General features: G+C 41.1%; 1 protein-coding gene across 1 annotated transcript in view; it reads left to right on the top strand.

Annotated features, from left to right (window-relative positions):
* Positions 1-2,309: 2,309 nt before the first annotated feature.
* BMAL2 (basic helix-loop-helix ARNT like 2) overlaps positions 2,310-17,261 on the top strand; it is a 31,823-nt gene continuing 16,871 nt past the window's right edge. The window contains 8 exon segments of the mRNA XM_009094108.4: positions 2,310-2,330; positions 2,332-2,419; positions 2,422-2,457; positions 2,460-2,534; positions 10,246-10,393; positions 11,611-11,649; positions 14,460-14,498; positions 16,941-17,098. Coding sequence (XP_009092356.2) covers positions 2,325-2,330; positions 2,332-2,419; positions 2,422-2,457; positions 2,460-2,534; positions 10,246-10,393; positions 11,611-11,649; positions 14,460-14,498; positions 16,941-17,098 — 589 coding nt within the window. The 5' untranslated portion in view covers positions 2,310-2,324.

Below are 17,261 nucleotides of genomic sequence, written 5' to 3'. Positions count from 1 at the left end.
CAGCGCCAAATCCATCACTAAACCACATCCCCTAGTGCCACGTCCACACATGCTTTAAATACCTCTGGGGTTGGTGACTCCACCACTTTCCTGACAGACTTTTCCAATTCTTCAATGAAGAATTTTGTCCTAATATTTAATCTAAACCTTCCCTTGCACAGGTTTAGGCTGCTCCCTCTCATCCTATTGCTTTTTACTTGGGAGAAGAGACTGATCCCAATTGCCTTTTCATGTGTATTTTGTCACATTTTCTTACTCACTTTTAGCAAAGGATGTTTTTATCTAGAGTCTGCCCCCAGATCTGAAAAAAACTGATTCCTTTTCTGCAGCTCTAATGACATAAATTTTAACTTAGATAGTGACCACTAGAACTGATGATGAAAGAACATATCCTTTGCAAAATATTACAGCTACTCTTCCGAGCTCCACAGGATCCCCATTACTAATAACAGACAGGGGAAAGCCCCCAGAACAGTGGGAGAAGAACACCTGCAGAAGGAGTTTCCTCCACACACATGTCACCAGCTCCTCAGCTCTGGCCTCACTGGTGAGCAATACCACCTGTACTTTAGGTTCCCTCATGCCTGAGTTCACAGAATCATGGAGTATCCTGAGTTGGAAGGATCCCTGAAGTCCAACCCCTGGCCCTGCACAGACCCTCCAACAATCCCACCCTGTGCATCCCTGAGGTTGTTGTCCAAACACTCCTGGAGCTCTGGCAGCCTTGGGGCCGTGACCACTCCCTGGGGAGCCTGTTCAGTGCCCCAGCACCCTCTGGGGGAAGAACCTGTCCCTGATATCCACCCTGACTCTCCCCTGACACAGCTCCAGCCATTCCCTTGGTTCCTGTCCCTGGTGACACAGAGCAGCGATCAGGGCCTGCCCCTCCTCTTCCCCTCGTGAGGAAGCTGCAGAACTGCTGTGAGCTCTGACCTCAGTCTGCTCTTCTCCAGCTGAACAGACCAAGTGCCCTCGGCTGCGCTGTGTGTGGCTTCACCTCCAGGCCCTTTAGCATAATTTCCATAACTTTACTTTGGACATTCTCTGAGAGCTTTAGATTTTTCCTATATTGCAGTGCCCCAACAGAGAGAAGCAGCACCTGTGCAGCCCATGGAGCAAAAGCCTCTTCTGTCACAGCTGCAAGTGGAACTGAGTGGGCACAGCCTGCAGCAACACGGGGCAGGACAGGGACAGAGGCTCTGTCTTGTGGAGGAGGCACTGCTGAGGTCCATTTGTGTTGTAGAGGTTTCATTTCATTTCATAGACTGGTTCTAGGGGGATCTGCTGGAGGGAAGGAATGCCTGGGAATAGTTGGAACACACTACTCTTTTACAGGTGCACCTTGAGGTCTTGGTGCTCAAGGAACACCCCTTGCTCACACCAGCACTCCAGGGTGTGAACCAGAGCATGACGGGCAGATTCACTTCAGAAGTGTGCTCCTAGTACTGCCAAAAACCAGCTACAGCTCTGCAGCACACTCGTGAAAGTTATCCCTATTTTTTGCTACTTTTCTCTGATAGATGTGACTGCTCTCTGACCACTTGCAGAGGCCTCTGCCAACCAGAACTATTCCAAGATCCTGATGCTTCCTCAGATGAAGCATCCTCTGTACAGCACCCAGAAAAAGGAACACCAGCCCTGCCCAGCCCGGGACTCCGGCAGGGTGCCAGCCCAAGTGTTGCAAAATGGGAAATACGTCAAGATTATCTCAAGTCAGGATATTCTTTCATGTAAAATCTTTGTATACTTCCAAGCCTAACCAGCAAGAATGGAGATCTAACCAGCGGAAGAGGCAGCTGCCAGCATCCCTTACTCAAGGACATCCTGGAACTAACATGTTTTAAGGATGTAGTAAATCAGTGTTGATGTAGGTCGGTGTATACATTGCTAACTTGGCAAAATACTCCAGGTCGATCACATCTGTATGTCAAAAAGACCCTGCCCAGGGAAAGACCTGCATAGAAGTCGGCCGCATGGAAACTTACATGGAAAATCCTAAACAATCCTAAGAGTTGCTGTGCTTGGAAACTTTCTCTGACTTTCCGTGTATAAATAATGGCACGAAAAGTCAGGCGGTAGCGCTCTATTTGCGGTATCACCACAGAGTACCCAGGCTCGGGCAGCTCTGAATTAAGCCATCGGTGTTCTGAATTAAGCCATCGGTGTGTCTCTCGAGTAATTGCCTTTTACTGCACTTGTCACTGCAGCTCTTGGGTCGCTGCACGCCGGGGATCGAACTCGACCTGCGGGGCCACCGTGAAGGGACAGCGGCGCCGCCATCCCCGCACATCTCGCGAGACGCGGCGCGGGGCCGGGGCGGGACCATGGCGGGGCGGGGGCGCTGAGGGGCGGCTGGCGGGGCAGCCCGCGGTCCCTCCCCGGCGCCCGCGGCTCCTCCTCTGCTCACCTCAGCTCACCCCCTGCATGCCGGCGGTGCCGGGGGCGCTGTGGAGCGGGGCAGGGGCCGCCCGCCATGGCCGAAGCAGGAGCGGGAAGCGCCGAGGGCGCCGAGGAGGAGCGGCGGGCGGCGGAAGGTGGGAGCGGGTCCGCCCGAGGAGCGGGCGGTGGGCGCCCCGTCTCCCTCTCCCTTCTCGCGCTTTGCTCCGCGCGTGGGGGGCGATGGCGGGTGCCGTGTGTAGGGTGTGTCTGCCTGTTTGTGTCTGTCTGTCTGTCTGTCTGTCTGTCTGTCCGCCTCGGCGATGTGGCACGGGCGGGTGTTGTTGTGCGGCTGGTGCCCGTGGGACACTGCCGTTTTTCCGTGAGGGCGCTCGGGGCCGGTCCTGTGCCCGGTCCCGCTCCGGGGCCGCTCACGTTTATGGCTAATTCCCGCTGGGCGCTCCTGGCTCGCTGCTCCCGCTCGGTGGAGTTCAGTGGAGGTACCTGGAGCGCCCACACGGAAACAGAATCACGGAATGGGGTTGGAAAAGACCTCCGGAGGTGGTCCAGCCCACCCCCGTGCCAAGGCAGGGTCACCTGGAGCAGGTGACACAGGAGCGTGTCCAGGTGGGTCTGGAATGTCCCCGGAGAGGGAGACTACAGGCCCTTCCTGGGCAGCTGTTCCAGGGCTCTGCCACCCTCCGTGTGCAGAAGTTCTTCCTCAGGCTGAGGTGGAACTTCTTGTGTTTAGTTTGTCCATTGCTCCTTGTCCTGTCACTGGGCAGCAGTGAAAAGAGCCTGGCGCCATCCTCTTGTCATCAGCCTGTGTAATGGTCACTGTGCTCTATTGCTGTGACACGTGTCATCGTACTGATGCGATGTGCACTAAAAATCTGGTGGGTTTTTTTTTGTTTTTTTGGGGTTTTTTGGGTTTTTTTTAACTAAGTTTGTAGTTCTCTGTTTCTGGTACACACGTAGCCTTGCATTCCTAAAACTCTAGTATGTTTTTTTTTTTGGTAGGTAAACATAATTTAGTGTTTTAGGTATAGTGATTCTGGCTTTTCTCTGTGTGTGTATGTGTGCCCACGCTTGTATGGTGACCAAGGTTTGATCTTTCCATGTTTTTAATCATAAGTTTCTGGTACTAAATCAAGGCTGGTTGTAAACCACCGGCTGCTGCTCGTGTTCCTGTTTGGAAACGAGTAGAAGGGAGCGTTTGCACGGGGTGAGGGGAAACACAAATCGTCCAATCCCTCGTGAGCCATCACTGCAACTCTGTGTAGTTAGCACCAATTCTTCTAGGTTTAGTAGTTGTTTTCTAAATGCCTCTTGGGTTATGTGTGCTTTAATGTATGTGGGGATCCTTCTTGTCTCAAATCCTTAAGGTGTTTCTGTCTGTGCTGCTTGATTGTTTAAATACTGTTGTAAAATTTTGTGGCAAATAATGTAGTGTTTGAAAACAGGGTGGTGGTGGCAGTGGGGTTTTTTTGGTAGCATTTTTGCAGTCTGCTCAACTGTGCTTAAAACTTAAGATTTATTGTTTCTATAGCATGCATATACTGAAAGGAGAGAAAATCATCAAAATGAAGAAACTTCCAAATGCACAGGCATTTCCATTTACAAGTAGATTTGGGAAATCAGTGAACCATAGGCTTTCATGTTTATTGTGAGATAAACCCCCATCCCTGCTTTCTTCTGCTGCCTATGTTTATACCTGTTCTTTTAGTGGATTTTAAAGAAACAAGTTTTGGATTTCTTTGTTTTTAAGACAAAAGCATCTTAATTGTTTGTGGGATATGGCCACACTAAACTTACTTGCCTAGTAGTTTTTAGAGTGGGTTTTTTTTTTTCATTTGAGTATGCGCCTTATTGTTGGTACATTTGCACATTATGAAAAACAAACACTAAACAGGTCATTTCACATCTAGGAATCAAATTCATTGTAAGAAGAAATAATTTGGTGGGTGATTTTGGAAGTGAATCATTGTGAACTTTTGAAAATTCCCTGTTTGGGCTGCAGGGCCAGCTAAAACCATGGAAGTTCTGCAGCTGACTTGATAGGACTCAACATTTTTCAATCATATGATTCCAAAACTGGCAATAAAACAACTGTCCACCATTCTTCTAGGAGTATATAATTGGAGAGGATTTGTGGTTTGTTTTTTGTCTGTTGCTTTTTTTTCCCCCAGAAATGAGCTATGATATATGAGACTCCCGATTCCTATCAGTGCTTTCAACCTGGTGTGAACTTGAAAGTGCCTGGGAAAACAGGGTACCCTTTCCAGGCCTTGGGGAGGATCTTTTCATTAGCTGGTTCCTGCCTAATTTTATTTTTTAATACAGATAGATTTTTAAATGATAGATTTGGCCAAATATTTTGTTTGAAATCTGTTAAGTAAACAGAAAAAATCTGGTAAGTTGTGATTCTTGTCTGCTTCTCTTCCAGGTGATGAAAATGAGTAAAAATAGATGCAGAGAGTAATCAGTTGCCTGTGTTATTATTTGATTTAAATGTATGTAATTCAGAGTGTTTTAAGTTTTTCCTTTTTTCATTTTGTGAGATTAAAACGAAATCCAATGTTCTTAACATAGAAGAGTTTATTCTCTGGATAGTGTTGTTCATAAGATAATTTAATTACTGAATTCTCTGTATCTTGCTCCTGCATTACACATGCTTATAAAATCTGGGGAAAGAATAAGCTGCTTTAATCCATACATTTCTACTGTTTTCAGAACTTCATTCCAAAGATTGTTGTCCCAGCTTTCAGTAAGAGGTACTGTCGGTGATGAGCTTGATGCAAGAGTTGCTGTTAGTAAGTTTGAAAATGCTTTTCATGGCCTGTTTTAAAGGTCTAAAATAAATCAATTCAAAGAATTTTTAGTACAACTCTCAGCTATGTGTAGAAAATATGGTTCTTTGTTGTATAGGTGTTCAGATGTGCAGGACCTTAAGCTGATATCACAGCACCTGTAACTTTTTCTCACACACTCCTGTACTTGTGTCGGCTGTGTGTGTCACTGTCACACTCTAATGAATATCTGCAGCAAGAATTCATTAAAATAAACTAAAAGTTTTGAAATTTAACTCCAAAGTAAAATAAAACAATTTACATGCTGCAGAGTTATTTGCCTCTGTCAGTGTGAAGCCATTCTCCCTTGTCCTGTCACTCCAGGCCCTTGTCAAGAGTCTCTCTCCATTTTTCCTCTGGGTTCCCTTCAGGCACTGTAAAGGCACAATGAGGTCACCCCAAAGCCTTCTCCTCTCCAGGCTGAACAATCCCAATTCCCTCACCCTTTCCTCACATCAGAGCTGTTTTGTGTCACATCTTAAAAAAACCCCCCAAACCCAAACCAACAAACAAACAAACAAACAAAAAAAAAAAACCCAAAAAAAAAAAACAACCCCAAGCAAACAAAAAAACTCAACCAACCAGAAAAAACCCCACCAATTTTTAAGTTCCTTATTTTTGGAAAAGTTGTGCCAGTGTAATGCATTATTAATTTAGTTAGCTGCAGAGCTGCCACATTTCTCCAAGTCTCACTTATTCCTAGACTATGGGAAGTGTCACCATAAGCTTTATAAATGTACTTCTTTAATGATATTTTATTTCAAGCCCATTTTACTGTAATATCTTGGTAGCTGAATTTGGATGTTCTTTTTTAAACTGTCTAATAAATGAGGGCTGACTGACAGCTCTTTTAATTAATTTAACAGTACTACATGACTTGTATCTTCCTGCTGATTTTTGGAGTGCTAGTATGTATCCTGCAAACCTAGACAGAAAAGCTAACCCTGCTAGGGGTGAGTGGTCTTGAGGTAGTGCATAATTAGGAGAATAATTTGGAAAACGTGTCTCGGGCTTGAACTTGTTGCATATGATGGTGCTGTCTATGGCTCTTATTTTTAAGAATTGTTTGTTATTTCTGTACTTGGGCTGGATTTTATCTCGCTTATCTTTAGATGTCCAAGTCTGAGCAGTTTCTTTGGTCCCTGTGTAATTACTGACTAGAGATAGGCACTCTTGGGCTGTATCTCATCAAACCAACTGGAGGAATCTATTTTAGATTGAGATGAATCACCCTAGAACTGTTTTATTTCATCTAGCCAAATGTAGGAATCTATTCTGGGGAGAGATGAATCACCCTAGAAATGTCTTCCTCCCTCCAAGAGGGACCAGAATGGCTACTTCAGATGTGGACATCATTATGGGTTCAGATGAATCTCACTTTTTATGGCTAGTGGAGTTTGGCCATAAACCTTTTCTAAAAGCTTGTGTTGTGTTAGGAATTGAAAACCTTAAAACTGTTGGTAGTGAAAACAGCTCAGGAATGTGGCATGGGATTAGAAAATATTATTGTCAGTAATTGTAAAAATGTGGAGTCCCCCAAGCCTTGTTTATCAATGCATTGCATGGGATTGACACAGAAACTTTGCTGACACAGGAATATGGCTGATTTTGTCTTTGTATCTCCCCAAAAGACAGTGTTGTGCAGCTCCTTGGCAGTTGTTCCCTTCTTTGTCAGCCCCTTGGGGACTCTAATTATTATTTCTTTTCCATGTAGAAAAAACACAAGAGTAGGGGGTGTTCTTGTTATGAGAAATAGGTATTGATAACCATAAGCATCCCTTAAATATTTTGTTTGCCCAGTTATGAAATACACTAAAATGAGTGTTCAACTAACAGTTTTTTCATTTCACATACACTTACTGTGAAGGAGCTGTTTTTCATATGTATTTGTACTGTTTGGATGGTCTTTGCTTTTTGCTTTTTCAGAGAGGGAATAATTCCAGTGGAGGAATTCCTGTATTATTCTCATTATTTTAATCTGTCCCAATGTGCATAATATGCTTTAAAAATATTTTTGATTTGTAATATAAATAAGCATATAGGCTTAATGCTGAGAGGCAGACATAGTTTATAACAGACATGTATTTGAGGAACTGTTCACTTGCCATTAAAATCTGGTTATCAGTATTGCAGGGCATTAGCAGTGGAATGAACAGTAATAAAAATGTAATTTCTCAGCTGGAATTTTATTTGGCTTGCAGACCACACTAGTGTGAGTAACAGCCTTTAGGGTGGTCAAACAAAACATCTCTAGTTGACTTAAACTGTTTCTAGTAGTTTTGGAGTTCACTAATGGTTTTAGTTTTATAGAAACATCAACTTGTTATAAAGCTTGCTCTTTCTGGATATTATTTCTCATAAAGCAAGTGTGCTATGAAATTGGGAATTATTTCATTTTGCTTCATGTGTGTTTAGAGGTGTTTGTTGTGATGCCAGTGGTATGAAAATATTCTCCAAAAAATGCAAGAAATTCAGCCAGGTGCTCAAATGACAGATAAAAATCCAATCCAAGTTTTTCTGATCATAGAAGCCCATCCTGGTTATTGGAGTACATTCTAGACCAAGTGTTGTAGCCAGAGAGGGAAAGAAATCTTTCATCACAGCCTACACAAGGTTGGGACACTCCAGGGAGAGAGTGAGCACCCTGGAATCACGCAGTATCATTATGGTGGCTCTTATGGAGCCCTCAGAAAATATTTTCCATCACTTTTCTTGACTTCTCAAAGCTGCCTTGGCTTTAGGAGCTGTTTTTGCCCACTTCTTGCTCAGTGAGTGATAGATATTAAAAAGATTTGCTCACTTCTGTTAAACTCCACATAATCACTGTTCATCTATGCTTGGTTGTTGTTCTGAAGCTTTAAATTTATTCCTCTATTTTCTTTTGCATTGTTGATGGGGGTTTGGCTTTGGTTCATGGTTTTTTTAAAGAATATATATATAAAGACTATGCTGAGCATGTCAGGGGTCAGTACAGATTCTTAATGTTATACATTTGTCCGAGGTCAGCCACCCATCGTACTGGCATTTAGCTTGTCCCAGGGATAGTGTTAAGGATTCAATTTATCACCTAATAATTGTAGTGTAGAAGTTCTTAATAGGTCACTGTTACTGGTAATCTGAATATATTTTATTTTCTCACTTAAGAATAACAAAAATGGGTGTTGTTAATAAAGGTAGAATAGATAAGTATTCAGAAATTGTTGTTTGGATGGGAGGAAAAAAACCTAGTTGTTTAATAATATTGAAGACAAATTGGAAAACCTGTAAAAGAGACCTTGGATTTTGTTCCTTTAAAAGGAAGTGTTTGGAAAGCAGGCTGGCCATCTGTGTGCAGAGCAGTATTTAGGTCAGTGGGTCTGTGCTGTCCTGCTTTGTTCCAGGACGAAAGGATCTGTTGTGCTGAAGGCATTCTGGTCTTGGAACCATGTAGGTTGCTGTTTAGTAAGTACTCTTTTATGAATATTCATCAAGACTGATTATGCTTCAATAGCTTAATCAGGAATTATAGGATGCTGTGACCTGGGCAAATTAAATCTGCTCCTTTTAAATAAACAGTTCCTTTGGATCTGTCAGCATTTTTTGTTTGTTTTGGAATTGTGTTAATAACAGAAATATAAAATGAGACTTTAAGGGAGACTCATCATAAAAATATTTCAGACATCTACCACTGTCTTATATAAATACTTATAGCATTTATAATCTATTTTCTTTTAATATATTTTAACATCCCTAATTTGAATGTGATGTGTATTTGAAATAATTAGATTTTCTTGCTGTGACAGATGTCCAGAGGTTGTCACTACTTGTCAAGAATTTGTTGATTCTTTGTTTCCACCTCTTTTGAAACTTCCTGTGTGACTTAATGAGTTAAAGAGCTTTCTAAAATAAAACAGGGACTGACTTTGTGTTGTCTGATTTGATAGAGAGAGCATTAGTGGAAGATCAGACAAGCTGTTGTTGGAGTATTAGCCTATTTTCATTTAAATCTCCAGAGCTGTATTCCAACACCAAATGAAAACCTAGAAGGTCATTTTTCTGGTATGAGATGTGTTTACATCTAAGAGGGGAAAAAAATATCCTTTGTATCATTGTTCTTGCACATTTCTACATTTTTGCAAACAGCACAGATGCTAAAAAAAAGGGAGAAGGCTCACAAGAAATTGTGCAGATTTTCTTCTTGCTGGGTTTTCAAAGTACTCTTCTTAGTTTTTGCTCCCTGCTAGAAGCAGGAGATGCTCACTTCCTTAAATGACATCTCTTCGTCTCTCATCTGTCCTCATTGGCACATGAAGCCTAAAGGAGTTCCTGCATTTGCTGAAGCAGAGTTAATTCTGGCTCTCTGCCTAAGCATCAGCTGGGTGATTCTTTGTGATGGCTGCATTGAGACAGAAAAACAGTGTAATAGTGCTCATGTTCCTTGAGACTGTTCTCCTTTCCCAGTGGGTTGCTAGGATTGCTTTGGCTTGTGACTTCTCTTCTGTCCTTCCCAGAAACAACAGTTTTCCTTAAGAGGAGAATTGAGAAGGGAACTTGACAAGTTTTTGAGACTCTTCCAACTTCCATGGCAGATGTTCTGTGTAATTGTGGATTTTATGTCAGGAATATGATTATAGAAAACTTCAATTTTTTTTGATGTTCCATTTGATTAAAAAACAGTTCACAGTATATTTTTAATTTTCATTTAGTTTGAGCCACAGTATTTTGATCTGCTGGCAAATGGCACAGCTGGTGATTTTGCAGCAGGATGTCTGAGGTGGAGGGGAGTTTAAGTGCAATGGATGTGTGAGGGAGAGCTGTTCTATATTGCCTTGGTGTGTTGATTGGGTTGGTGAGATCATTGCAGCACTGTGGGAAGGTGGTGCACTCTTTGCTGGACTTGGCTTGTAGCAGTGCAACCTTGGCTTTTTGTGTCAGAGACACAGAAGCCACACACAGACAACTTTTTGTCCCAGTGAGGATGAGAATGGATGCAGAGTGATGCAGCTCTTGCTGGACACTGAGCCTTTATTCTCGCTGCCAGATAAGTTGTCTGTGGATGGGAGCCCGTGCGTGGCCTGCGGAGGGCCCAGCCTCATGAATCCCGTCACTAAGGCTGCCAGCACCACTGCTTTCAATGCTGCCGTGCCTGACATTCCAAGGAAACGCAAGGGAAGTGATTCTGATAACCAGTAAGTGAATCAAATCTCTGTGTCTCAGCCTAAATCTGAGACATTCGTCTGCTGTTTATGCAACATGGTCACTGTCTTTCCTTTTCCTCTTCCTCCCTCCTTTCCAATCCTCTTTCCTTTGTTCATTTCCATTACATTTACAATGTCTTCCAAATGAGTTCTTTGACAATCCCCGATTATTAAAAATAGAAAAAATAATCCTTAAATCCAAGGGATATATGGAGGATTCTGTAATGCCATTTCCTGGCCTGAAGTGTCTGGATAATGTGTCTCTAATGATGAAATTTCATTCCTAATTTTTAGGGTTTTTTCTCCTTCTTTGCCTACTAGTAAAAGCAAGTTCTTAAGTTGCTTGAAGTTTCCCAGGCACATACAAGAATTTTACCTTCAAGCATGAGACAAGATGGTTGAATTGTTTAATCTAGAACTGCTGCTTTAGTGACCAGAGCAGCCATTTCCCTAAATGTGGAGACAGACCTGTGACCTTAAAATGGGGACTGTCCTCCTGTAGTGCTCATTCTTTTCAAGTGGGTCATATCTGACTGCTGAGGGGACACTGTCAACTGTTTTATCCTGCTCTATCACTGCCAAACAGATGCCAGTTAACAAAAAAAGTGATGTGTTCAAAGTTGTGTAAATCAGGCAGAAGTAAGGGACACAAGGTGCAGGTGTAGTGTGCTACAACTATCTCTAAACTAGTGCAGAATATCCATGTTTAAAAACGCGGGGAATGGGAGATTTACATGTATTTGTGATTATTAAAGCTCTTTAATCACTGCTTCTCACATATGTAGTCCATTGATCTGCAGTAGCTGTACTGTGGCTGTTGATGTAATTGCCAACTTGGAGATTCAAGTGTATTGTGTGGATACCTGAAAACTCCAGCAATATGTTAGTTTCTGGGGGAAAAAAAATAGTCTCCCTTCTTTTTCAGTATCACTTGCTGATTCTTACCTCTTCAGTAAAAGTGTTGGTTTCTTGGTGATGTTTCTCTGAAGTTTGGATCTCTCAGATAAAAAAGATTATTGTCCAAGTTGAAAAATTACTGGCTAATAAAAAGTAGTAATTAGATTCTAGGACTAATGATCTTGCTGAAAAAAACCAATCAAGTAGAGTTACCATTAAATTTTTCCTGTGACTTCAGTTTTTTGGGTCTATCAAGTCATCTTAATGTGCTTCAAACTCCATTTTACTTATTTTATGATCTGTTTCTGCAGGGATACAGTTGAAGTTGTTGATGGTGATCCTCAGAAAAGGTACTTTTTATGAATGAATCCATTTCTGTTTTGAGTTCTGTGATCTTGACACACTTTGCTGTTTGCCTAGATGAGCTGTCAGGTTCCTTGAGGAGTGCTTCATCCAGGTCTGTGTACAGCACAAGGTGATAAACATTTAGTTAAGGAACAGGATGGACAGGTCCATTCAATGTTAAGGGTTCCTGATAGTTCTTTCTAAGATGATGCTCCCACCAAACTTGTTAGTATTGAAGTTTAGAATGGGAAGGAGTGAAAAGTGCCAGTTCAATAAGAAGACTTAGGGAGGCAAAGGAAATATTCTCATATTCTTCCAGGATTGGTGAATGTAAACATTTTTGTTGGTTGTTTCCTTTTAAAATTACAATGATAATACTAGTGTTAAAATAATGCTGTTACAAGGTGGCTATGCAGCATAAACAAACCCTTTGTGGAATATATGTGCCTCTAGGGTTGTTAATTACATGGTTACTTTGTTGCATTTTCTTTTTCTGTATCTGGATACCTTACTTGGGTAATATTTGTTTGTAAGTAGCCATGCAGTGTTTTTATAGAATAGACTCTTTCCCTTAGAAGGGACCTACAGTAATCATCCACTCCAACAGCCTGAGCCCCTCAGGGCTGACCAAAGGTTCAGGCACATTCTAAAAGGCATTGTCCAAATGCCTCTTCAACACTGACAGGCCTGGGGCATTGACCACCTCTCCAGGAAGCCTGTTCTAGTTTCCCCACCTTCTTGGTTCAGCAATGCTTCCTAATGTCCAGTTTAGACCTCCCCTGCACCTTTAAACCATTCCCTTGTGTCCTATCCTTGGATACCTGGGAGAAGAGCTCAGCACCTCCCTGTGCACATCCCCTCCTCAGGAACCTGCAGAGAGCAAGGAGGAGGCCTTAGCCTCCTTTTCTCCAAACTAAACAAGCCAGTAGTCCTTGGCCACTCTCCACAGGACATTCCTTCTATCCCTTTCATCAGCATTGTTGCCTTTCTCTGAATTCCTTCAGGGATCTTCCCATCTTTACCAAACACCTTCTCTCATTTTGGGGCCCAGAAGTGCACACAATATTCAAGGTGAAGGCACACCAGTGCTGAGGACAGCAGGACAATCACTTCTTTCCCCATCTGGTGTTTGATGAGCCCAGGATGTGCTTTGCCCTCTGACTGCCTTGAACAGGGCCTGCTGTCAGCCAGCACCTCCAGGTCCCTTTCTGCAGGGAAGTCACTCTTTGGTACATAGATTAAAGGGGAGTGTAAAAAATCTTTCTTTCTGGTTAAATTGGTTGTTTCTTTGTGGATTTTTTCCATGGTGCTTTTCATGGAAAGTGTCAGTAAAAAAACCTCCTTTTCTGCCCTTAAAACTTTTGTTTCCATTTTAGAAGAAATGTGGAAATTTGATATCTTCCATTTAGAAGAAATAGAAGATATTTAATAAGTCAATTGAGAAAAAATCTGGTATTCTTTATTTTTACTGATTGATATCCATTCTGTCCTTTATAGTACCAATTAAATATACCCACATTATAGCCACAAAGTGGAATTTCACCCTCTGTTCATGTAGTCAAGGTGGTTTTAATTTAGCTATTCATATCAGCAACACCACAGCTGTTAGGGCAGAGGCTATAAAAATCCATTGAAGGCTGGGGCTGATGGCTTGAGCAGCAAATTTGTGCTAGATTTTTTCCCCAAGTGAAGCTCCTGAGGGAGAAGGAAAGTTAACTAATAGGGCACATGCTGCATTGCGGCTGGTCTGGCTCCTCCTTACCTCTTCTCTTATGGTCAGAGATTGTAAATTCTGTTGGAATTCACAGTATATGGATATTTCTGGTAAGTTTACATTAAAATGGAAGGAAAATATTAGTTATTGCTAATAACTCATCTAAATCTGAAACAATTTCAGTGAATGCAAGCCTTGGGGTGTTGTCAGCCAAACATCCTCCTGTGTTTGGGTTTCTCAAACTGTCTAGAAAATTACTGGGTTCCAGTGAAATCCCAGATTCTGCTTTGTTAATTTGGCTTCTGGATCCTCACTGGGTTCAGTGCTCAGTTACAGGTGGCAGCAGCTTTTGGCACCTTTCCTGAAGCTGTAATTTCCAAGGGTCCTCCTGCTTCCATCTCCTCATGGGAGACACCTGTTGCCTGCTTGGCCTCTCCTCCTGATCCTCATGGTACCAAGGCTATGAATTCTTCACAAAGCATGGGGAACAGTGCAGTGGTCATGGGGAAAGAAAAGCTCATTGCCCTTGTTTGAATCATCCTTTATAGTTTCCTGTTGCAGAGTGTTTATTTTGCTGCAGACACTTAGGACTGTGTTTCATTTACAATTTTATTATTTTATGACTTCCCAGTCATTGCTATAGGGTATGGGAAATAGCTTAGGTTTTTTGTTTGTTTTTTTTTTTTTTTAAAATATAATTTAGGATTGCTTATTTTGTAACTTGACAATAAAATATGAGAAATAAAAACATAAATAGATAACTTCTCTTATAAAACTTTAAACAAAAAAATAAAATCAAGTCTAATCTTAAGTTATTTGAGTGTTCCAGTAATGTTGTTGTCTCTAGAATAAAAAAAGCCTCATAATTATGAACTATCCCTTTAATATGTTTACACAACGGTGAATATTGCCAGTTGTGCTCTGGTCTCTTTCTGTTATGCATCACTTGCTAGGTCAGTTATGGTTCAGAGATTTTGTGGGTTTGCTTTTGCTGGAGCCACAGTAAATTTGTAGCATTCTCTATCTTTTGGAATTTGTGGGAGGAAAGAAGTGCCTAGTATTAAATATGTAATGTAAAGCTCTGTATCTTGTTTTTTCTAGGAGTGAAGATGAAGAACATATTAAAGTAAAAGATTTCAGGTACTCATTTTCAATAGAAATACGTTTTGCTAGTGAAGACTGAGATTCACAATAGTAAAATATGAGTTTGTGGATAACATTCATTAAAACTTTATCAAATATTTAACAGTAAGCTTTTCCTTTTCCTTGCTAAATGTATAGTAATTTTTAAAGCCTCCTAGAGGATTTTATTTGCTAATAATTTTGGTAAAAGTTGCTGCAGGATATTTCAGATGGTTTAGCAAAAACATGAGGTTGAAGTTTTTAAGGTGAGAATTAAATGGAGTACACCTAAGTCATGTGTAAGGAACTGATCCTTCATCTTTATGAAATTAAGAATTGTTTTTTCTAGATTTGTCTGCTTCTGGAGGTATTTAGAATTTATTCCACATGGAAATGGATTTGGCTCAAGTACAACAAAGATTTCTTGTGCTAGAACAAGCTTTTGTGTAGGGAATTATTCAAGTTTTGCCATTGAACTTTGAATTCACATAAACTGAAATTCACATGGAGCACTTGCAAGATTTGAAATGTTGTGTGACCACAGTTCAACCAAAGAAATATTTTAAACTACAGAGAAACCACGTAGTAAAACCAGACCTGTGCTGTAAAGTTGATTTAAAAATAAGTCTTTCATTTTTCATGTGAGCAGAGATGTCAAACCAGAAATACATAATCCACTCAGCACGCTGTCAGAAGTATTATTCATATAGTATGCTAGCTAGTAATTATGAAGTGCTCCTGTAATTGAAACAAAATTAAAGAAACTAAAATGTTCCAAGATATATTTGCAGTTTCACTTCAAAATTATTTTTTCTTCAAAGAGTGTCCCAGATTGCTCTATAAGATTGTAGTACATTGCTTTAATGGCTTCTATGTGGTATTGTTAGCTTTTTTCCTTACTTTTTGGCGCATTAGGTGGAGGGAAAAAGAATTAGTACAAAGGTGTCTGGAGGTTTGCTTATCGGTTATCTCCTTCCAGTATTTTTGTCTCAAGCTTATTTGGAACCTGCTTTTCTCCCTTTGCCTTTGTGGCTGTGGCAAGCAACATAAGGCTTTTTCTATCATTCAGTCATCCCCTGAATTTCTGCACCCACCTGACCAGTTTTTCACAATTCCTTATTGACCCTCAGAGATGTGGAAGGTTGTTCCCTTTCCTGGAATGCATGTACCTATCTGTCTTCCTGAGGTTCACAGTTCAAGGAGCATACACAGGATATACCTTGATTGTTCTTACCTGACATAAAGGAAGAGTTGGGTGAGCCCATAGATGTGAGCATAATTCAAAAAATTAAATCTTAAAAAAGGCTTTTGAGAGAGAAAAGCTGAATGGTTGGCAGAATGACCCAGAATTAGTTGTGAGGTGAAGGCTTTTTTTTTCTTTCTTTTTTTTTTTTTTTTGAAAAAGAATTAAAATAGTATTCAGGTAGTTCTTTAAAACTGTACTTTGTTCTTTCTCAACAGGCCAGGTGTAGTTAACTTTATTACCTTTAATAGCTTCTGTTGCAGTATGCCTACAAGGAAAAGTTTTGGAGATCAATTAACCAAAACTTATTCCTCATTTTGCATAACTATACTACTGTGTCTGGCCTCAATCAGAAAGAAAATTCATCTGGGCTTTAGTTGAGTGACTGGCTTGTTTTCTGGGTAAGGATGAAGAGAGAATGAAACTTTCCTTGATCTGCTGGAGGGTGTTAGAGGGGAGAAGATGGGCTGAAAAGCTGACATAGTACACTAGAAAGAAGTAAAGAAAAGGTGACCTGAGCTATAAATGCATTTGTGATGTACAGCCATGTGCCCTAGAAGGAGTTTCCTGATGAAAACTGGCTAAGAAGTGAAGCTCTTTCTGTGGCTGAGTTCTTGAAAGGCTAAGCAGGAGATGAAGCCTGAGACAGCCTTTGTACCACCTTATCAGGAAAGCTTTCTGAGATATTTCTGGTAAATTACACGAGGCGCACCTTTTTTTCCCCCCCAGCTTCCACTCCATCTCTTAGAAGCATGTGGAAAAGTAATGTTTATTGCTGTGGGGTTTCTTAAAAGGCAGAATGAACACCCTATCTTAGTTACACAGGCCAGGCAGAGGTGGGAGCAGGAATGTCTTTCATTGATCCCCAATGACATCAAGAGTTCTCTGGGATACGATGAGGTGTCCAAGTCATCACTTGCATGGCAAGGGTCACAAGAAGGGTTTAACTTTTAGAAGTCTTCATAACCTCTTGTTTCTGCCAAATATAATCAAATTGTTGCTTGAGATATCTCTTTTCCTCAGTATTTCACATTATTATTTGGACCATTTCATCTTTGTTGAAGTGAATTCAATTCAATTGTCCAATACAAGTAGCATATGAAAAACTGTTTCAGTGCAGAACTACTGGTGATAGTTCCATTCTCAAAATGAAATTGAATATTATGGGGAAAATCATGTGTTCTACATCACACTTTAAAAATAATTTTCCTTCTTAGAGAGGCTCACAGTCAGACAGAGAAAAGAAGAAGAGACAAAATGAATAATTTGATAGAGGAATTGTCTGCCATGATACCACAGTGCAATCCCATGGCCCGAAAGCTGGACAAACTCACAGTGCTACGGATGGCTGTGCAGCACTTGAAGTCTTTGAAAGGTGAGTTTGGGAAACATCATCCTTGTTCTAGTAGGAGTTATTGTGTGTATCTTCCCAGGTTTTAAATAAACCAAGAGTATTTTGTTTTACATTTCCTTACTGTATTTAGTTCTGAGTCTGCTCCTCATTCAAATGAACATGTCTGTAGCTGTCTGAACTTAAT

The sequence above is a fragment of the Serinus canaria genome, chromosome 1A, assembly GCF_022539315.1.
Source record: "Serinus canaria isolate serCan28SL12 chromosome 1A, serCan2020, whole genome shotgun sequence".
Lineage (NCBI taxonomy): Eukaryota > Metazoa > Chordata > Aves > Passeriformes > Fringillidae > Serinus > Serinus canaria.
Note: the sequence above shows the minus strand (reverse complement) of the source record. Positions and strands in the feature narration are given on the sequence as shown.